Source organism: Ricinus communis, chromosome 10, assembly GCF_019578655.1.
Source record: "Ricinus communis isolate WT05 ecotype wild-type chromosome 10, ASM1957865v1, whole genome shotgun sequence".
Lineage (NCBI taxonomy): Eukaryota > Viridiplantae > Streptophyta > Magnoliopsida > Malpighiales > Euphorbiaceae > Ricinus > Ricinus communis.
Window position 1 is genome coordinate 14,746,071 of NC_063265.1, and position 22,258 is coordinate 14,768,328.

General features: G+C 33.9%; 3 protein-coding genes across 5 annotated transcripts; 1 reads left to right on the top strand and 2 right to left on the bottom strand.

Annotated features, from left to right (window-relative positions):
• Positions 1–885: 885 nt before the first annotated feature.
• Positions 886–3,267, bottom strand: LOC8284507 (translin). The gene is made up of 7 exons (XM_002519468.4): positions 2,828–3,267; positions 2,642–2,738; positions 2,456–2,571; positions 2,323–2,367; positions 1,828–1,853; positions 1,419–1,554; positions 886–1,288 (listed from the first exon to the last, which is right to left on the bottom strand). The coding sequence occupies exons 1-7, from the start codon at positions 3,192–3,194 to the stop codon at positions 1,176–1,178; spliced, it is 900 nt and encodes a 299-aa protein (XP_002519514.1). The 5' UTR covers positions 3,195–3,267; the 3' UTR covers positions 886–1,175.
• A 462-nt stretch (positions 3,268–3,729) lies between these two features.
• On the bottom strand, positions 3,730–12,655 carry LOC8284506 (putative white-brown complex homolog protein 30). Its single transcript, XM_015719329.2, has 14 exons — positions 11,920–12,655; positions 11,754–11,830; positions 10,981–11,256; positions 9,810–9,873; positions 9,572–9,718; positions 9,364–9,398; positions 9,070–9,143; positions 7,697–8,580; positions 6,948–7,244; positions 5,700–6,176; positions 5,274–5,422; positions 4,719–5,008; positions 4,493–4,626; positions 3,730–4,161 (listed from the first exon to the last, which is right to left on the bottom strand). Exons 1-14 carry the CDS (start codon positions 12,150–12,152, stop codon positions 4,005–4,007), a joined length of 3,294 nt encoding a protein of 1,097 aa, XP_015574815.1. The 5' UTR covers positions 12,153–12,655; the 3' UTR covers positions 3,730–4,004.
• A 1,604-nt stretch (positions 12,656–14,259) lies between these two features.
• LOC8284505 (serine/threonine-protein kinase PCRK1) lies at positions 14,260–19,200 on the top strand. 3 transcript variants are annotated; one of them, XM_025157402.2, is made up of 5 exons: positions 14,260–14,577; positions 15,546–15,959; positions 16,642–16,902; positions 17,097–17,219; positions 18,074–19,200. In XM_025157402.2, the coding sequence occupies exons 2-5, from the start codon at positions 15,582–15,584 to the stop codon at positions 18,587–18,589; spliced, it is 1,278 nt and encodes a 425-aa protein (XP_025013170.1). In that variant the 5' UTR covers positions 14,260–14,577; positions 15,546–15,581; the 3' UTR covers positions 18,590–19,200. The 3 variants fall into 3 exon arrangements, with proteins under 3 accessions (XP_025013170.1, XP_015574864.1, XP_015574865.1); XM_015719378.3 differs by having other exon boundaries at positions 14,263–15,227; XM_015719379.3 differs by having other exon boundaries at positions 14,263–14,803.
• The last annotated feature ends 3,058 nt before the right edge of the window (positions 19,201–22,258 follow it).

A 22,258-nucleotide genomic window follows, 5' to 3' on the forward strand; every position in this document is an offset into this window, starting at 1 on the left:
CTTTTTTTAAAATAAGAATAAATTAAAATCTCTTGAAATGCTAACTTTTAAATATACTCCATATAACAAACAAAGAAAATATGAGTTAAGAGATATTCGTATAAATTGCCAAAAACCTCTTCTTTTACTTTTCTTTTATATGATTCGCACCATTGGCCAATGAACTTACATCTGTTAAAACTAACAGTGTTTCACTTTTCCGTTCCCATTATTAAATTTTTTAATAGCGAAAAAGATAATAGTGTATGACTAGGAATAATTATTTGAATCTTGACATCATCTAATTAAGTGAAAGATGCTTTGATGGAGTCTGAAAGTTATTGCAGTAAATACATGCATTATGCATGCTTTAATCATTACTAGGTAGATTGACCACAAAGTAACTAATTGCTAATTGGTGTTCTTGGGAAGCAAGTTGATTGGGGTAATCGATGTTAATATTTTAATCCAATTGAAATCATCATCATAACCGTTAATTGAGTACAAGGGCATTCTCACCATTTGCACTCTGAAGCAGGAACCACAGTGTCACTTCATTGATTATCAGACATCATTACTACTGATAATACTAAATCCTAAAGGTAAAATCAATGTTAGTAACAGAATTCACACCAGTTTAATGTAATCAGACAATGTTGGAAGTCCAAATCTAACTTGTTTTGTAGACATGGGAGGGGGGGATTGTGTGGGGTTATGGTGACAAGTGCACCACCCATCAGTGATGACGAAAATATTTCTCACAGGATCTTTTGGACCATTTGTTTCCAGCTCTTATGAATGGTGCTTACGTCCATATTATTTATGATCTCCACCTTTACAGAGAATGGCAATCTTCAACTTGTCCAGAACAAACATTCACATAGGGAAGCACCATTTAGATGACAGTAAAACTTAATAGATGTGAACTACTTTCATAAGTTGTTCTACCCCAGTACTAATGGTTTGATAATATATAATAATGAACCTTTTTATGTTCATATTGCCTGTTTTTCATGTCAACATATATATGCAGAGTAGAGAGAAATTTAGCAGATGTTTTCTCAAAAATCTGGATTATCATCCACCGGACAGTTGCCAACGTCATCCTTCTTGAAATATTTCCTCCAGATGAATGAATATAAAAAACCATCAAACATATAACTAGAGGGGTAACAGGCAGCACGTGACTATCAAATCTATGACTGACCTTCAACTATCTGGTCTGCAACTAAATCTCCGTTGCTTGCTAGACCTCGGATCTTAACATCATAGTATACTTCTTCAACTCTTCTTAGATCATACTTCATGCCTGCAAGAGAGGAGCAGAGGAATTCATGAACCCAACTTATATAAGATATAACATTGTCAAGGACACCAGAAAAGTCCGGAGGTGTAAAAAGAAGAAAATTGACAGGATAAGCATAAGAACAAATGGTTACCATCAAACTTCTTGCGCAGAAAATCATTCCGGAGATTAAGCATGCGAAAAGCAGCATGAAGATCTGTCAAGAACTTCAACACCTTTCTTGGGCAATCATAGTCCCCAGCAGTTACTCGGTTCACCACATATCGAGGCTGAAAAAATACAATAGACATGCATGACGAGCTTTCATACAGAATCGATCAATTGCTAAATTCAGAAAAAAGTTTCACTATTGTGGTAGTTTCTCCTCCACACCTCTCTCTCTCAGGCTAGGACTTAAGTTACTTCTACAACACTACAAGAAATCACAACTGCTCCTAAAATGTCTAAGACAAAGTATACCTCAAACCAACATATGAGCAGCATTTGTAGCATGTATAAGCAGGATACATTTCCTCTCAGAGTCTGAAAAGAATAGTTCTTACCATTTCATTTGACATGAAGCAAATACCTGCACAGATGCAAAATTAGAAATTTAATGTTTCTAGCAAGAGAGCATCCACTTGCAACAATGAAAAGAAATATCAAACTGGTCCCTTTTTCTAGAAGAACTAAGTCCACTTAAAAAAAAATAACACATGCCATTACTTCATAATATAAGTATGAACAAATCAACCCAAAAACATCCAGCACCTGCACCAATATGCTAAGCAGCTTGAAGTCCAAGCTTATAGAAGTAGTTCATATACAAGCATATTAACTATCAACCTGACACATCTAATAATTAAATATAAATATATGTAAATAATTGGATTCTCTTACATACAACTCTATCAATCTTTCACAATGTTTACCGATTTTTAGTTCATAAATCATAACAAAAAAAATTTTGAAATATATTATCTTGCTACCTAGCCATATAAAAAATAATAGAAGCGAAGCATGAAAAGAATGTCTAGAGACTAGAGCCAAATACTAACCAATCAGATAGTCCTCAATGTCCAAACCAAACTCTGAACTATTCACTGCAGCAAAATGAAATAAAATCAAATAAACTACAAAAACATCACATCACATGTGAATCCAATAAAATTTTATCATAAGGATACATACATCCAAGTTTTTCCTCAGCTTCAGAATGTAAAAGCAAATTTCCAGTCTCTAACCAATGCATAAAAGCAAGCAAAGAAACCACTGTTTGCGTTTCACTTTTCCAATCTCCATGATACCTGAATCAATTTATACACCACCAAAATAAAGAACGCCAATCACTTGAATCCAGCTGAAAAAAAAAAATACCTATAAAATTGACCAGGGCGATCTTTAATAATATCTGCGAGTTGGCTATAAAGTTTCTTTAAGACTTCAATTTGTGCTTTAGCCTCTTCTAAGATCTCTATTTCCACAATTACAAACAAATAATTAGAATTCAAATGCGAAGAAAAAAGAATGGAGAAAATTTGCTAAAAAGAACTAGAATAATACCTGAAACAGGGCGAGACTGGTGAACGAGAAGGAGACTGACATGGATGCATCTAGAAGAGGACTCGATTTCCGAGACTACTGATCGAATTTTCTCTCGTACGCTTCCGGATTCTTCTAGATGTGTACGGAACTCCTTGAACTGATTTTCTAGTGTAGGAGGTGAAGATGAGTTCCTGTCACCTGTGGCAGCCATTGTTAAAGAGGAGAAACAGATGGTTGAGCAGAGAGAACGAAACGGTGCGTTTTGGAGAGCAGAAAGAGGTCTGGCAGAGGAAGGGAGGGTAGTGAGAGAAATGGAAGCGAGGATGTTAGGGTTTAAGGAGCGGTAGAGTGAAAGGATGTAGGCGTTTCGAAACGCCGATTTCATTTCTTTTGTATTCTCCCTTAGATTTATCTCGTAAATTCTTTTTTCTTTTTTATGCCTATACTCGACTCTTCACTAATCTCTGGAGTTAATTTCCAAAAAAAAAAAAAAAAAAAGGTCCCTGGAGTAATGTCTCAAAACTGGACCGTCAACAACCCGATTAAAACGTCATTGGTTGAACTGATTTTACCAAAGTATGATTTGACATTTTTGACATATTATATTTGCAAGTCATTTAATGTATTATAAATATTACCTTATCATATAAATCTATAAAAATTAAAATTACCCTTATAACGGACCCTTTAATATGGCATGTTGTATTGGCAGATTTTTAATCACAAAATTCAAATTTTTAAGTATTGAACTTTTATTAGCTAACAAATAGCTAACCATGAGATTTAAATTTTATTCTTTTCTAAAGTCAATTATTTCAGTCTTCCTCCTCCTCTTGCTGGAAATGGCTGATCATCACCACTCCTCATCACTTAAAAACAAATAAACTGCAAGTGAAATTGATGACCAAAGACAGCAAAGCTATGAGCATGAAAATCATTTTCTCTTACTTCCTCATAGGATGTAAAAATGTGGTCAGCTTCCTACATCGTCTAAGCCAACACTCATACAACTTGCTTACAGAAAGAAAATGATTACAAAAACCTAACTTGGGTCATTACACCTGATCTACACTGACTAATCTGATTTGCTAGCCACCTGTTTACTCTGCTGTTGCATCACTTGGAGGAGTTTGTGTTGCTTCTTTTCTTATCTTTCTGTACGCAAGAAATATATCAACGACTGTAACTTCCCTACTCATTTCTTTTGGAAGGTAACCAGCAGAAAGTAAGCTATAAAACGGCAGAGTATGCCGGTAAGAATGAGAAGTTCCAAGCAAAGACTCCAGTGACCGAGATCATAGCCGCTTTCTAGTAACGAGTGGCAGCGAGTTATCAGCCAGACCCCGGAGTACCTAAACACCATTGCAGAAGAGGGAAATGGAGGAAGGTTTAAAACCAGGTTATGGGTTACATAACTTTTTTCTTGGGACATGCATTTTACTTACTTATTTTTTGTGGTTGAAAACTAAATCATAAAACATGCACAAGTTTCTCCATATTTGACTAAGAAATGGATTTTTAATGGGGCGCGGATACTTTGAGCTACCTCCCCCAAAACAATACTTCATTTGCAGTTACCCTTTTACATGAGTTGTCTTTTAGGTGACAACATGTGCACATTAAACAGTTCGATTTTTATTCTGATCAATGACAGAGGAGCAAGGGGAAAAGATTATAACAAACCTTTCTGCATTTGCAATGATAAAAGCTTCCATGGCCCATTTCGGGTAGCACAAAGATCCCAAATGCTTCACTAGTCCAGTTTGTTGCTCCTGAGTTGCAATGAGAGTTAGGACAACAGGAAGAAGCACTGACCACTGCATATAGAAGAAAACAAGGAAGAAGCTTATTAGCTACAAAATTAACAAGCTACGGTTATAAATGAACAGTAATGTATTCCAGCATGTACCAGTTGGGCAGGACTAGGTTCGAGGTAGATGGCAAATATATAAGCAACGCCAGTCACACAGTATACAAGGCAAATCAAAACAATGTAATTGTCTGTAAAACTTGACCTAGGATTGTTGAAGAAATAGAACATGGATAAATAAACCAGAGGTTTGACAAATGTATTGAAATGGTCAAGTGTATCTTTTGATAGAAAATAAGCTAGACTGCTGATTCCAGATGCACTCTCTCTCCAGTAGTGTAATTTGTCCAGAGAAAATGACCTTAATGCTGCAATCTTGCATAGCAATGCTGCAAAGAAAGATCTTATGTAAGAGAAAGAACATGATACAAAATACATTAACTTAAAGACGACGTGCATTAAACACCTTGTGGTGTTGTTATTAGTTGTTTGAATAGCAGCTTATGCTAGGTAAGAGATAAAATGTTCACTTTATAAATTATCAAGAATAAAGGTGAAATCGTAGCGTTTTCCTTATCTCAATCTCATGGAACAGAGAAAGTCATATAGCGTAATAAAATGGCGTAGCCACCAAGATTGTCCTTTTCAACTTACAAATAGCAATGACAGTGAAAGTATAGCCAGTGGACCCAAATGTTTCATCATCCACTTCTGTAAGAGTTCCTAAGCAGGCTCCGGCTAATAATAGAATAAGATAATCAACTGCTTGTAGTCTAGCTTCTCGTAGTCGTTGCTTGCCAACCCTGAAAAGAAGAAAGCTGTAGAATAAAATGACTGTACAGCAAACTTGAGAGGTCATAAAATTGCATAGCCAAGGAATACAACCAAAATTATAGTGATGCCAAACAAATTGTGAAATAAATCTTCAGATATCTGAGATATGATTGCTCTTCAGCATCATTAGCCAAGCTTCTTATTCTCATCTAATTGAATCTAAATAATCTAGGAGATATAAAAAGATAATGCCTGAAAAGTAGACACTTATTCTTTACAGTAAGAAATAAAGTTAAAAAACAGTACCTCCCAAGAAAATATCGATACTGGCGGCTTACACTAGGAGTTCTTCGGTTGGATAAATCATTAGACTTTTGAAAATTGCTCTGTATATAATCTTTTTGTAGTTCAACATTGCACTTCATATCCTGCCACAGATCTCCAGCAAAAGACTGTTCAGTATCGGCAGCACTAGGTTCTGTTGAATTACTTGTAGTCGAGCCTGCACCAAGTCCATCACAAAGATGCAGCATATCTGGGGGCACTGCATACCCATTATGTAGCATCCATCTTATAGGCAGCTGTTCATGAGTCACATTTGCTTCTGGTTTCACTATACCTTCTAGAATGTCAATGTAGTGGTCTGGAGGAGTAACATGCTCTGGTACAATAATCCCGAGGCCAGCAAAGTACTCTTCAACTTTCTTTGCTGATCCATGATACACAGTAATGCCACCTTTTGCTAGAAGTATCAAGTCATCAAACATCTTGAACAAGGCATAACTGGACCATAAGAAACTAAACATTAGTTTTTGCCCATTTTTATCTATTTTATGATTCTTCTAACTGATAATTACCGATAATCAGAACAAGTTATCAAGCAACAGAGAGTAAAATCATTGTTATGATTTCTGAAGTAAGCCATGATTGAATGACATTTATGATCCATCTTCCCAAGACTTGTTAGATAAGTGTAGTGTATGGCCACATTCTTATTCTCTTGACCTTCTACTTCTATCACCATTTCATCTTCCTTTAAGTTCACCAAGATGTAAGTGGAGGATTGCATTCTACTCTCAAGAAAGATTATATCCTATCCAGAATCCATTTTTCTTCTTTTAAGAGGGTGGATCTCCTAAACCGATAAAATTCAACATAGAGAAGTCATGTCCTACTTAACAAGCCTTTTTCTTCTTCTCGTGCACAGACAGTAAAGCTAAGCATCAAGGTATTGGTTTTCAATTTTCACCCATTATACTTAAAAGGAGATCAATTTGAAGATAAACTAGTAGAGGAATTGGAAAAGTGTCTAATCTCATGAGGCAGATATCAAAATATATATGCATTTGAAGTGTGGGGCAATAGTATAAAATATCAAGCATGCTAGTAGTACACTCCGGCATAAGGAAATTCAATCAACACAATTAATCATGATTTAACTCTATAGTGTATTAGACTAGTGACCAAATCAAGTACATTTCTCAAAGGGTTAAGTACTTTAAGGAAGAGCATATATCTCCATAGCATTTTCAAGAAATCAGAGAGAGTATATACCTAGGCTGATGCACGACCATGCAGATATTTACCCCTTCCAGAGCTTCACGTCGCAGTGCCTTTAAAAGTAACTGTGAAGAAGCACTGTCCAAACCAGATGTGGGCTCATCCAAAATCAATAGAGAAGGTTCCATCACCATTTCAATCCCAACATTCACACGTTTTCTCTGGCCTCCAGAAATTCCTCGCTTCTCCACTGTCCCAACCAAAGAATCTCTCACAGCCTGTAATCCCAAGGCCTCGATAACTCTTTCGATAACCAAAACCTTGTCTGCTTTAGGCATATCATCAGATAATCTCCAATATGATAGAACCCAACACAAAAGATGTTGTAAGAATCAGAACGAATAGATGGAACGCAGTGAAATTTAACATTTGAAGCAAAACAATCAATGAAGAATAATTTTAGCAATAAAGGGAGATTGCCATATAAGCAATAAAAATTTAAATAGTAGAGTTCCAGTAGAAAAGTTAATAGCTATAATAGCTAGAAGTAGGGAATTCTAATTACTTTAGGAAATAATCAACTGCAAAGGACAACTGATAGGTCAACAAACTTGAGCATATTCCCTAAGAAAATTCTGTCAGTAAACCTGATTTGATACAAGTTATGTCATCTATTGTCATTTCTATCTTTCTTCATATGGAAAAATAATTTTACTGATACATCATGAGATGTGATGATTTTGGACAACCATGTATAAAAGTCAACATGGGTACTGCAGCAAAACAAGCTATATGCTGCTTACCTGCACCTTGCATTGAATCGGAGATTCTCTTCCACTGTCAAGTTGCCATGCACGATATCATCTTGTGGCACAAAACCAATAATTTTCTTATAAGAGTGAATAGGTTCATTTTTTCCATTTATAAGAATTGAACCTTTCATAGTGCATCCAGTTGCTTTTCCCGCCAAAGCAGAAAGAAAAGTTGTCTTGCCAGCTCCTGATGGACCCATGACAGCAGAAACTCTGCCTGGCATAATTTTCCCAGTCACACACCTAAGAAGATGTCTATTTTTCCCTTTCAAAGTGAGGGTTAAGTCCTTAAAAGCAACCTCTATCACTGGTCTTGTTTTGATATCAGTATCTGTAGCCATTGAGATTATCCCTGAGAAGGTCAAGTTCTGTTGCTGCTCCTGCATAGCTCTCTCCTTCTCAAGTTGACCATATGCATACTTAAAAATTTGACTGTGAGTATGCAATTGTTTACCCTTTGGCATATTCTTTTTAATGTTTTTATCTCCGATCTCTATATTAAATCCTTCAGGACTATTTGGATCATCCTCAATAGCACGCATCATTTTTGTGAGGTTGGTTGGCTCATTTTTCTTTGTTTTACCAGTTGCAGATGATGATGTATCATCTGACGTGTGTTTAGTTTGACCTGTACCCTTCAGCTCTGGTTGCATTCTAGATTTTTGGCGAGAAAATGTACGTGAAAACTGTTGTTGCAATCCAAATGCACGTTTCTTGGCACCATCTTTTGCAGTTTTCCACCTTTCACGTGCTTGTGCAGTTTCTCTTGCTTGTCTTGCTGCAGCTTCTCTAGACTTGGCTGCTTTTCTTTCTCGTGTAGAGAGAGCTTGGTCAGAGCAGTTAACAATAATGAGAAGCAGAGTCGTCAGCGAAGCCTGCATAAGCAAGTGAATGATATTAAATACCACCGGATCCAACCAACAGAAGGAATATCATGGTGCCATAGTGAAATTGGTGCAGCTTGGCACGAGCTAAGTCCCGTGTGGCCTTAAACCCATCCTAGGTCAAACTCCCTAAGCAATTTCGTTAAAACTGCAACATTGAATAGCTCTTTTGTGCTATGTACATATCTGGGCAGTGTGTTCCCCATACTTCCAATACAGACTCAGGTAAATAATCCCTGTGTCACCAGGCATCAATAACCTCTTTCTTTTAAGCGAAATTAGAAAATTTCAATAGCATTTGTTAAATTGATGTAAAAGAAAACTGGGAAAGAAAATGTTCAATCTGTCAAAAACTGAAAGCAGATCGACAGAAAATCTTCACCAAGTATGAAAAGAAACTATAAGCTGAAAGATGCAACTGAGAAAATGTTCATCTTGCAAACCGGTTTTTTGTTCCAGTACTTGGAAGCTATGACTTACGATAAGAATAACCCCATAGGCACGAAGATTTTGATTGGCAGTATTTGATTTACAGGTAGTCAACTTGAAGCACGCTGCAAATGAAATTAAAAGTTCCATAGTTACATATCCATCAAACAAAATATATTTAAGATATTACAATATGAGATGGTTCATTTTTGTTTCCTTCGCCGTCAAACTAGAATGCCATATTAATAAACTAAGACAGATTCTGAATCTCTTTCAATGGTGAAAGGAAATGATATTAGAAACCTTATAATGTGCTATACGTAAATGAGATATCTAAAAACTTACCTTTTTGATAAGTGGAACCCGTCATGCAGTAATGTCTGCATTCACGAAAACATATAGTTAGAACATACATTTGCTAAGCACAAACCAGTGCACTACTAGATTGTGGACATGAAGTTGCTGATAGAAACTCAGATTTTAAAATGATATCTATTTGAGAATGCATATTGCAAGCAACATGTGCAGTGAGTTTGGGGATAAAAAGCAATACCCACTACTGCAAGGGACTTTAAGAGTGGTCGTTGGGCAGTATGCTCCTGGCGGACAAAAGATTTCACTAGCACTACCAACATCAGACCAGATATCTGCAGCACCACAGGTATGATTTGGCTGTCCGGGAGGTATTTGGTAACTATATCTGCAAGTTTTTTCTACCAATAAATATTAATTCATAGTAAACACCATGAAAGGAATACAAATGAAATTCAAATTCAAAGATATGAACTTACGGGTCACATACTCCGGTTGTTTTATTAAGTTTTGCAACTGGACAATAGGAACCTAATGGGCAAGCTTCATTACGAGAACATGGAAAAAAGAAATAATATAAGTATGAGATACACTTTTAATTTCATTGGTGACATCAATTGCATCAGCTTTAGTTTTTATTTAAAGTACAGAATATATTTCCCTAGAAAGCTTGTACTATGCATCACAATATGCAAAAATTTTAAGGAAAAAAGAAGAACATAACATTCGAGGTCATCAATCGAAATAAAAAATGAAGAACCATGCATACTGCACATGGTAAAGCAAAACTGATACCTCTGCATTAATTTGAGTTTAAAATAAAATCTACTCTTCCAGGCATACAAATTGTCTACTACAAAAAGTAACAATCATCAAAAGGAAAAATAACAAACCAAGTACAAGACGCATCCAAGTTCCAGATGCAGAAAACCAAATATATTCAATTAGAAGAATGAGAATGCAAGTTTTTGCGGAGGAGCATCAAGTCTCTGTCACAGAATTGACCTGTCAAAATCTCCTGACTAGATAATTCTGATCAAGCGTTAGATCAAGATGGTAGTACCTTACCATTGGTTTTGTTGACTTTTCTTTCTTCAGTTTATGTCTAAAAGACTATCAGTTTTCCTGTACTAGGTAATGTAGAAATGTTAATGTGGTTCTCCTGCCATTCCTTTGCCCTTTTGCATGTTCACCAATGTATATTGCTTTTCTATGAAGATTTTAGGTCATTAGTGCTCAACCGTGCAACGACAAACAGCTTTTCATTATCTAAGCAAGTGCTGCCAAATCAAAGTTCATTAAGATGCTTATTTATCCAAACCTCTATACTTAATCTATAGCAGATTTCACTAGTCTGTCATCCTTTTCATAGCTTGTGTGATTTAAAACATGCACATACAAATTTTTAACTATCCAATATTCTTTCTGATAAAATTTAAATAAGTCATCTGATGAGAAAAAGGAGCAGGTTTTTCTCATGTAATCTCCAACTCCTACCAAATAGTCTCACCCGCCATCATTGCAAATAAGCACAAATGAAGGAAGGAAAGCAGTTCAGTCAGACTGAGAACAGTAACCGTGTAAACAATTTGTGGCAAAGAAAGAAATAAGCTTTTAAACAGTCTGAACTAGTATCTAGTAAGTACTTACGTATCATGCAAGTGAGACCTTGTGGGCAGAAGAAACCCTCACAACAAGGTTGACAATCTTGAGTCCTAGCAGGTATGTCCTTTGTATTTTCCATAACAGCTTTCTGCTTTTGGCTAGTACTACAACCCCATCCTGGTTCACAACCAGAAAGCCAAGAACTCAAGTTGCAGTTCTTATTAGGTTTCAAGTAATTGGAACCTGCTTCCCGCCTCTCAAAGAGACTCTTGAAATAGAATTTTATTTCTGCTGCTGTACATAGTCGATGTGTGAGATCCCCTGCATATTGAATCACAAATATAATGCGTAACTAGGTTAAGGAAAAACAAAGGAAGGAGAATAAAAACTTGCCAGCAAAGCTAAGAATTTCATTATGTTAAGATCCAAGTGCTTATTAGTCCAGTTTCTATAGACCAGGAAGTTGTACTTGCCATCTTGTTAAGCACCATGAAGTAGATGAGCAAAAGAAAATATCAAAGCATCACCTTTTCATCATGATGTGTGAGGTGGGTGAGTCAATACTCTATTATAAGAGAATTAAATGAAAAGAGCACAATCAGAATAAACAAAGTGGCAATTTTGGCTGCAAGCATAGGTTATTGCATGTTTCCTTATGAACTTTTATCAACTTCCAAGAAAAACTTGTGCTTCCTTATTTTTCCTCCTTCTTTCCCAGGACAAAGGCAGAGAAGGCATTGAGCATGTCAAAAGTATAGAGGACATTGTTGAGGTTGCATGTGTTCAAATGGTAACATGGAATTATCTAAGGCTCTTACCTTTGGTCTTCTTTATACAATTTGTTAAGAAATCTAATTCTCCAGTGAAATCGAATGCCCCATTCCAATCTGCTTTCCTGAGAGGCATGGAAATTAACTGTTTGTAAAGAAAATGCACAGAAAACATTGAAAGATATTAAGAAAAATGTTTGCGAAAGCTACTCACACATTTTTTACGCAAAAACCAGATGTATCTAGTATAGCATCACTGAATACTGTGCTGAGATTCGAAAGCCGGTTATATATCATCTGTGTGATAAGGGGAAGCAAGGCTGGGTTACCTGTCTGACTATAATCACCCCCATCAACACAATAAACACAAGGCAATAAATTTGAAACGACTACAAGAAACAATAAAACATAAACCACCGAGCAAATTTTGATCTTCACTCCACTCATTTCCGAAACTTGAAGCTCTTCGATAACTATCTATGAACAAACATAATAAAATCCTGGAATAACAATGAGAACCCGAATTCAAACAACACCAAAGGAGATCAACCATGGCATCCTAGATGATCAAAAGCTTCAATCTTTCAATAAATGTGGCAGCAACAACACACCCTTCCAAGAAAAAATCATCAATCTTGATCGGCGAATAATCAGATAGTGGATAATGGGGCCAATAGAAAGTTACAGAGCTTCTATTTTTGAAGAATGTTTGAGTAAAAATGACAGCCAACAATCAAAAGCTGAGTAATGAGTTCTTGAGGATGCAAAATAAAAAGTCGAAACGCTTCAATTTTTCAAGAAATACAGCAATGTACGAATGAAATCTCGACAGGACAATAATCAAAAACTAAGTAATGGGTTCTTGAAAATGCAAATAGAAAGTCGAAAGACAATTGTGGGCGAGAGTTGGATGGATTGAGAAGCTGAGAAACAGAAGAATTTGGGTGAAAGCAGAGGAGTCCATTACTTGGGCTTGGAAGGAAGTCCTTGAATTTTGGAAAGAAGAAATGGCGGGGAGAAACAAATGCCTACAATGAAGGGAGTTGCGTGTGCATGTCACGTAGATAACTGTAGGGAGTTGCGGGTGCTTCTCGAGTGTACATTTTATCCATCGACACAATACATCAATTTAAATATTTTAGATAAATAATCTCTAAATTTATATTTAAAAGTTAAATAGATACAATTTAAATTTTTTTAATAAATAATTTCCTTAATTTGTATCCAATAGTCAAATGTATCTTATTTAAATTTTTTAAAAAAATAAAAATAATATTAAAATTTTAATTCTAATTGAATTATAAAAATTAAAAATAATTTATTTTATTAATTTACTAATACAGTATTTAATGGCGTACTATACAATAGCATATTTAGCAAAATTTAATTTAGATCTCATTAACTTAAAAATGACAATTTATTGTCTATTTATTAAAAAAGTTAAAATTTGACTTATTTAATTCTTGAAAAATTAAAATTTAACTTATTTAATTTTTATAAAGTTGAAATATGACTTATTTAATGCTTATTATTTTTTAATCAATTAAATCTAGATATTATTTTTAATTTTATATAATTCAATTAAAATCTAAAAATCTAATATTATTTCACTTTTAAAAATTTAAATTGAATGTATTTGACATTTAGACACAAATTTAAAAAATTATTTGTGAAAGAATTTAAATTAAATATATTTAACGCTTGAATATAAATTTAAAAGATTAATTAATAAAAATTTAAACTAAATATATTTAATTCTTATATAAAAAGTTCAGGAGCTTTGTCCATCAAACATTTGGCATGCTCGCAAGAAAATAATAACAGATACCTTTTTGGGTTATTTAGCTTGATGGTAAAGTAAGAAGCTTTACCCCTCACTTATTTTGGACCAAAAGACAATGAACAAGTAGATAAAGGTGGTGTCTTTTTCACCTCTTTTTCCAAACCATTGCTTTAGAATTTAGACAATAAGCTAAATGGGAGTATGGTCGTAGAATTCTCTCACGTCTTTGAACAAATTTTGATTTTGATTTTGATTTATCAGTATGAGAAATCTTGGCAATTGATTAGATGAATATATACTACGCTGCAACTTTAAAAAGATAGAAAAGAAATAATTCATCATGCATTGGTGAGTCACTTGATTCAAGAGTCGAATTCATTCTCATCTTATGAAATGCACATTTATAAGGCAGGACGAAAAAAGAATCACGATTTTATAAGGTCCACTGTTATGATGGATTTTTCACCGCTTATCCTCCATCATCTTCTTTCATATGTTTGTGCTACTTTATGATCTATTGTTAGGTTTTTCTAATAATGTATTGTCCAGTGATAATAACAACTTATCAAAGAATTCCAATAAACATCTCCTATGTCCAAAAGCTGCAACTTGTACTTGTAATGCTTGTTACTTATAGATTTGCGGCCCAATAAACACCACTAGTACTATTAAAATTATCGTCAAATGCAAACCATCGTGGCAACAAAAAAACTAAATCAAGTTATATAACCTTTGCTGTTTAAACTTCCAATTGGTATTCACCATTAGCTCCAAATCTGTAGTCAAAGAAAGAAGCAAGATCTGCTTATACAATGAATCAAAAAATTCCATTCAGGACCAGCTTGACTTTAGATGACTCATGCACCCATCTCAATAAAGACTTAAAGACTTTTCTTCTCTCTCTCTCTCTCTCTCTCTCTCTCTGAGTTGTACCTCATTTCCAAAGGCCCCATTCACACTTGATGTGGCTGTAATTGGATTTAAGATTGTCTTTGTACTGGATGATTTCTTTTTATTTTGTAGTATTAAATTATTGTATGGGTTTCATTTATTTTGGTTCGTAAGATGACTTCCACCTTCAATTGCCGTGTAAGGACTGCTTGCAGATTATGGAATGATAATAAAAGTCTTTTCTTTTTCTAGTGTTTTTTGAGGTCTTTTTGGGGTGTGTGGACCAAATGGTTGTCTCTCAGAAATTCCTTCTTGATTTTTTAAATTTGTTGTCAAAAGTTGTGGGTTTTTCCTTCTAACCAGAAAAATAAAAAAAGGTTGTGGGTGTTTTTTCTGGTCAAGTTTTCAGATAATCCAATTTGAGGTGAGTTTTGCCATCCAAACCACAATCTTCACCTTATTGTGCTTGCTGTTTAGTGGGATTACTTATATGGTTATTGTCATAATCAGTATGGTTTTTGGTGAATGGATCATATGGAGATGGAAGAGAAAAATGTTATCATGATCGTATGGTATTGGCACAAAATTTAATTTCTTGGTTTCATTCTACTGGACCTTGGGTTCAAAAGGCAGCATCTGGGAATTGGATTTTGTAGGAAAGTAAACATCTTGAGAGAAATGACACAAGAAAAATATGGTGCTGAGCCAGTAATTATTGATGCCTCTTTGTGTCTTTCTTCCCATTTTAAGGTTTACTGTTTTGGGTAGGTTTTATAAGGGTTTGAAGACTTGCTGAATCTGGTACTTGTAGGAGACCTTTTGTTAAGAATGAAGCTTTATCAGAGAAGGTTGCTTATTATTTTCTAGATTACTTGTGTGAACACTTTTATATTGAGCATCGCAATAAACATCTAGAAAGTGCAACTCTGAGTTGGCGTTGTTTTGAAAAATAATTGTATGCTCTTGGTTTTTTATGCCACCATGATAATTATGGACTTCATGTCTTTCAATCAACATCATCATTTGTGCAATTTGGAATATTATGCCTTGCTAGAATCTCTTATTCTAATTGTTTTGGACAAACTGCTAATCCATAGTCTTGATTTCTTATACTTTTAGATATCTTCCTTATATTAAAGTTTCTTTCTTCGTCTCTGGATCTGCAGTGAGGAAAAGTGGTGTGTGTGAATTTGTCAGGGGCTATGAAGTGCTTCTCATTTTACAGTGGCGATAAGAAGGACGAACCAAAGACTACAAAGTTGGTCTCTGTTCAATCAACAAATTCTGCATTTACTGATCGTGAAGTAGGGAGATCTAGTGAATTTAATTATCCAGATGTTTCGGGCACCAGCATAGAATCCATCGATAGGCCCTCATTTCCTAGTATGTCTCAAAGACCCAGCAATCTCAGAGTGTTCACAGTTGCTGAGCTTAAATCAGCTACCAGAAATTTTAGCCGTTCCGTCATGCTTGGAGAAGGTGGATTTGGTTGTGTCTATAGAGGTTCTATCAAGAGCTTGGAGGACCCAACTAAAAAACTTGAAGTTGCAGTGAAACAACTTGGTAAAAGAGGGATGCAGGCAAGCCTTTTTCCTTTTGTTATAAGATTTTAGATCTTGAGATTTTGAGGTATATCTGTTGTCAGTATTGAACCTATACGAGTCATGTTAGGGTGTTCAGAGTTCAATATATTGCTGAGAATGTGAAAACTTAGGTTTTCATGCTTAATTTAGGATCTAGTGATACTGTATTCTCAAAATTCTATTTTCTTAATTTTAAAGAAGTTTTCCAGCTGCTTAAATGTTATAGATGCGTGCCGATTGTTGACACCCAATAAATGCTTGTATTACGGACACTTTTCCTATTTCCACAAAATATATACAGAATAGCTCATCATAGATAGCTTTCATATAAATGCCAACTTAAGCTAGAGTCATTGTATTTATTCATTAAATTTAATGGGAGACTAGGTGAGATCATATTAGGCCACTGTACTTCCCTTTACAGTCTGTAGAATTAGTGTAAATGGATTTATTTCTTGGAATCTCAGTTGAGAAAGAAGAAATAAAATCTTGCTGAATATGTCGCTGAGTTGGTTGCACTCTTTGCTGTATTGTTATTGTCCCTAGTTTCATCCTTGTTATAAAGCTTATTAGTTTACCTGCTGATATCAGATTCCCTGCTGTTTTTATGCTAATCTAGACTCCACTTATCATTCTCTTTCGTGCTGCTTAATCTCCTAAACTGCTTTGTGCTTGGCAGGGCCATAAAGAATGGGTCACAGAAGTGAATGTTCTTGGGGTGGTTGAGCATCCAAACCTTGTCAAATTAGTTGGCTATTGTGCTGACGATGATGAAAGAGGAATCCAGCGCCTTTTGATTTATGAATTTATGCCTAATGGAAGTGTGGAGGATCATTTATCTGCTCGTTCAGATGCACCTATTCCATGGGCCATGAGGTTGAGGATAGCTCAAGATGCTGCTCGTGGGTTAACATACCTTCATGAAGAAATGGGTTTTCAGGTACTTCTTTTTTTTTTCTCATTTCAATAGAGTCAAGATTTGTTACTCTCTTTACAAATGCATTTGGAAGGGAATGGAGACTTAGGAGGAGGTTCTGCTAAATGGCTTTAGTTTAAAGTAGCTCCTATTGTTACCTTCTAACTATCTTATTTTCTCCTTTACTTCTTCTCTTTTCTCCCCTTTCTTTTGCACAGATTATCTTCAGGGACTTCAAATCTTCAAATATTCTCCTAGATGAGCAGTGGAATGCTAAACTGTCAGATTTTGGATTGGCTAGGTTGGGACCTTCAGAAGGACTGACCCATGTTTCAACAGCAGTATGTTGTACAATAAAATTTCACTAGCACTTGGCATTCATCCCTTTAACAAGTACTCTCTTAAACATATCGTGTAAAATGACTTGCATAAAAATCAGACTTTCCTTCTGAAGGATGCATATCCAAACTTAAAACCGGTCATCACGCATTTATGTCGAAGGATAGATGTCTACCCGTGTATTCCTACTTTGGTGTGAATTTGATGGTAATTGTCTTTAGGTATTAAACCTTCTTTGGTATTTAGATGGATAACCATTTAAATCTCTAAATATTTCAAAAGCTCATTCCTGCATTTGCAATTGCTTATTCAGCTATGCCTTTGGAATCTGCACTAATAAATAAGGTGCCTAAAAATCAATCTTTTTTCTGCAGTTGTTATTCATGTGCAAATATAGGCTTTGAGAACATAGTGTTCAAGAACTCTGCAGTTCAATGCTGCTCGTAGGTGTGAAAGCAAATACAATTTTCAACCTGGATGACTTTCAATTAGGCTCTTGTGACATTTCCTCTTATATTTGATACAGTGACCTGGTAGACTCAACATGTATTGCTTGTTATTGTTTAATACTTTGTTTGAACATGGGCTTATAACTGCTAATTGAGGAAATGGGAAAACTGAGAGAACATATTAAATCAATGAACTTTCACATAGCTGCATGATGACCAGAAAACAGTTTCATTTGAAAGAACTTTAGCAAATGAACTTCACTTTTGTCCTTCTTCCCCACCCATATCTCCATTTTCTTTTTACCTCATTATGTTGCAGTTATACTATCCAGTAGTCAGTAAATTATTAGCACATCTTTAGTATATATCTTCTGGAACTCATTCATGCTATTGGTATTTTTCATCAGGTTGTGGGAACCATGGGATATGCAGCTCCTGAATATGTCCAAACCGGACGTCTCACTTCCAAGAGTGACGTTTGGAGCTATGGAGTCTTTCTCTACGAGCTCATCACAGGTCGACGACCTTTAGATCGAAATCGACCCAGGAGTGAGCAGAAGCTTTTGGAATGGGTTAAGCCATACCTAGCAGATGCGAAAAAATTTCCACAAATATTGGACCCGAGGCTGGAGGGAAAATATCCCTTAAGATCAGCCCAAAAGCTTGCAACTATAGCCAACCGATGCTTAGTCAGAAATCCCAAGGCTCGTCCAAAGATGAGCGAGGTTTTGGAAATGGTAAACCGAATTGTGGATGCATCATCAGAAGCATCGAGTCCTCAACTATCATTCAAGAGTTCAATCACTATGGAAACTTCACGGGACCATAAAACGAAAAATAAAAGAAGAAAAGTAGACTTGAAAGGCAGAGAAAGTGGTTGGTTTTCTCGGATGTGGGCTCCAAAGCTTATCAGAACATGTTGACTGCAGTAAACTATAGCAAACTGATCTTGAGGTAGGTGTTTTGGCCCATGGATTACTCTGTTATAAAACTTATATATTAAGACCTGCAGGGTTCTTCATGTATTGACTAAATAACAAACTGTGTGCTCAAAAACTTCCACATGATGTAAGTTCTCATGCTACACTGAACTAAGCTGAGAAAAGAACGATAGATTAAGTCCAGAAGCAGCCTAGTTGATTCAAAAACAAATGCTTGTGGGAAGATGCTAATTTTAAAGAAATTATTACTGCCTTTTGTATATAGTTCCTTCATTTTTCAATAGATCTCGTAACCACATTTGATGGTTAGCTCCTGTAGTGGTGTTAGGATAAAATGATCTTCCACCTAGTATGTTGAATGAAGAGGCTTGCTTCTTGGGGCTCACTTTGGAAAATTTTTGGAGTGGGATTGGTCATTGAACTTATGTAAAATTTCTTTTATTCTTGGTTTTGCTTAATTTTGTATTCCTAATGTTACATTTTTGTAGGATGCTATAGAGCTGTTAGATGGTTTGCTGTAATATATTTTGATCAGACTATTTAATGATTGTATCTTCAACTTATTATACATATAATTCTTGGTTTATTTGTCATTCTTTCATGGAAGAGTTATCATATCTTCAACCATATTGGATTGGATCTTGCCTACAAATCTAAAGATTTGAGTGTTCTTTTAGCATGATCATGTTTAAGTGGTTCTCCAATCAAAAGATTGAAGCCTCGTTCCGAACTAATGTTTTTTCTAAAAGCAGATTTGATAAAAGCGGTTTATAAAAAAATCAATTTATTAAATTAAGAAAAATTATAACAATACCTTTTTTTTAGTATTGTGCGTCAATTTCAAACCACCATCTATGATTTATGAATAAATTTGCATCTTTCTATTTATTTTTTTTTAAAAAATATAGATATATCAGTAATAAGAATTAATAAGTATATTTTGATATAAAAAATAAAAATAAATATTAAATAATAAAAAATACATATAAAGAAATTTACTTCTAACGATTACTAATCGCGTTGTTTAAAAAGTAGATTATAATTCTATAGGAAGAATATTCTAGTCGGTAACACTAAGCTATATATTAACTTTATAAATATCAGATTATAATTCTATAGGAAGAATATTCTAGTCGGTAACACTAAGCTATATATTAACTTTATAAATATCTTACAATGAGTTTGATTATTTAAATACTGGATTAGATCTATTTTTTCTTTTCACATTCTTATGGAGAGAGAATTTATTACTCTTATAACATATAATCATAAAAAATTTTGTAAAAAAAAAAACTTAAAAAGAAAAAAGAAAGACCACCGCCAATCACTTTTAAATAAAACTATAATTAGAAAAAAAAAATAGTGTGGCAAAATGCAAGATGTTACCCATGTCTAAAGAAAACTATTTCTTTAATTTATTATATATATATATATTGGTTGTGCTTTTAGGCTTTTAACAATTCTGAAATGTGGTATGAGTTGTGGCAAACATTGACTTTAGCACTTTAAACATCTCAAAAGAGAAACATTTCAAACAAGAAAGCAACAGATTATCGTTGTCATTAGAAAGTCCCCCCCGCCCCTTTTTCTGCTATCCTACGCACAAAAACAAAAACAGAAAAAGCTTAAAATTCTGCCATGAAAAACTTGCCACTTGCACTTTGACAGGCCCTTACAGAAGAGTCTATTTTTAAATGGTCTTGACAAGTTTCCTGCCGCGTTAAGCTTATTGGAGATTTCAGGATTTGGCCGGTTTCAATCCTAATACTTTAATTTTATGTTATTTTGGCGTTGATTGCAGAATTCATTATCAATTTTTGAAAAGCTTTTTAAGGACAAATAAATTAATAATGTGATGAATCTCTATTCTATGATTTCTTTTTTCCTTCTTTCTAAGCTATTAATATATAATTATGACTAATATAAAGTATTGATGAATAATAAAATAATTCAAATTTGAAACAAATAAATATTCCAGTTAAATTAATTTTTTAATTTTTTAATTGGTTTTCTGATATCATACTACCGAATATGTGCGGACTAAATTAAACTATTAATTTAAAAATAGTATACCATTCTACATCATAAATTTAAACATTATAAATACAATGCTATTTTATTTATCGTAATATTTATCCAAATTAAATTATTATGCATCTAATAATTTTCTTAATTTTAGGTATCTTAGCAGCAAAATGTTGCAAGAACTATTCATCCATTTCCCTCTGATTCTCTCTTTTTCTCTTTTTTGCAAGATAGTTTATTAAATGTGTCAAAAAGTTAACAGGAAAAGTCTTTTCCTGCATCTTAAAAGCCATAAAACCTTCAACCTCAAACCAAAACCTAATGCCATGAATCAGGTCTTACTGCTAATCATGCCATGTGTGGTATCACATGATATCTTAATTTCAGGTGTCAATGTCTGATTAATTAAATATATTCTTATTTTGTTAAAAATGACAGAACAATTTTAATTGCTGCTATTCCATTTGTAATAATTAAGTTTAGGGAGATTAATATCTAAGTTTCTCTCTCTCTTTTTCTTTTTAAATTAGAAAAATAAGCTGATATTACTAAATGCTAACAGCCCAACAAAATAAAAAATAATACAAGTAGTACAACCAAATTGAATTAATTAATTTATAATTTTCTAAAAAAATTAAATATAATTTAACTAGACACTTGACTTTGTAAGAAAATTAATTATGAGGGAAGGGAACCATAGGATGCCTCAGTCTACTCTAGTGATAGAGAAATTCGAGAAACGTATTCGAATTGTAAATGATAGCTTCCAAAATTAGCCATTTAATGGCAAAGTATATGGGCACTATTTTCCCATTTTGTTTCTATTTACTTTTCGCAAAATACATCACCAAACACCTGTACTGGTATGAAATAGTCAATTAGCACTTTATATTTTACGATTTAACTATTAGACACTTCTACTTATTAAATTGATAACATTTGAATACCTAAATATTGACTTAACACACGTGTAACTCACACACACTCAAAATGTCAGCAAAAAGACCGACACAATTAGCGTTATTATAACAATAATCTAATTTAATTCTCATAGTTTTATAAAATTATTTTTTAGTCCTTTAAAATTTTTCTATTATTTCATAATTTATATAAATTCTTTTTTTAACCCTTATAATTTTTTTTAAATAGTTTATATTTTCTAAATTATCTTTTTGACCCTTTAAATTTCTTAATAATATATTTATTTACGTATAAATTTGAATAAAATGTGTTTGTTATTAAATAATCAACAAACAAGCAAATAATATTTTGTTCTCTTATTTAGTTTTCTCCAAATAAACATATCATTTAAAACTTTACACCTAAATAAATATACTTTAAAAAAATTTAAAAGAAAAAATGTTATTTGATATAAATATATTTAAAAACAATTACAGGAGTTAAAAAGAAATATTACATAAATTATGGAATAATAAAAATATTTAGATAGTTCAAAAAAGACATTTTAGAAAACATTAAGGATTAAATTGAATCTTTATTAGAATGCGTCGATTTTTTTTTAATTTTTTTGAGTCAGCCATGAGTTATGTATATACTAATCAACACTCGGATGTTTATATATGATCAATTTAGTAAGTAAATTGACTATTTCATACAAATATAAAT

Excerpts from the sequence above, each read along its gene's own strand:
- LOC8284505 (XM_025157402.2), top strand. The coding sequence starts at position 15,582 with ATGAAGTGCTTCTCATTTTACAGTGGCGATAAGAAGGACGAACCAAAG. Across the intron at positions 15,960-16,641 it reads TTGGTAAAAGAGGGATGCAG|GGCCATAAAGAATGGGTCAC; the intron begins GCAAGCCTTTTT and ends TGTGCTTGGCAG. Across the intron at positions 16,903-17,096 it reads ATGAAGAAATGGGTTTTCAG|ATTATCTTCAGGGACTTCAA; the intron begins GTACTTCTTTTT and ends TCTTTTGCACAG.
- LOC8284506 (XM_015719329.2), bottom strand. The coding sequence starts at position 12,152 with ATGAGTGGAGTGAAGATCAAAATTTGCTCGGTGGTTTATGTTTTATTG. Across the intron at positions 9,399-9,571 it reads AAAGTCCCTTGCAGTAGTGG|ACATTACTGCATGACGGGTT; the intron begins GTATTGCTTTTT and ends TCGTGAATGCAG. Across the intron at positions 9,144-9,363 it reads GGGTTCCACTTATCAAAAAG|CGTGCTTCAAGTTGACTACC; the intron begins GTAAGTTTTTAG and ends TTTCATTTGCAG.
- LOC8284507 (XM_002519468.4), bottom strand. The coding sequence starts at position 3,194 with ATGAAATCGGCGTTTCGAAACGCCTACATCCTTTCACTCTACCGCTCC. Across the intron at positions 1,854-2,322 it reads CATTGAGGACTATCTGATTG|GTATTTGCTTCATGTCAAAT; the intron begins GTTAGTATTTGG and ends GCATCTGTGCAG. Across the intron at positions 1,555-1,827 it reads GCTTCATGTCAAATGAAATG|CCTCGATATGTGGTGAACCG; the intron begins GTAAGAACTATT and ends GTATTTTTTCAG.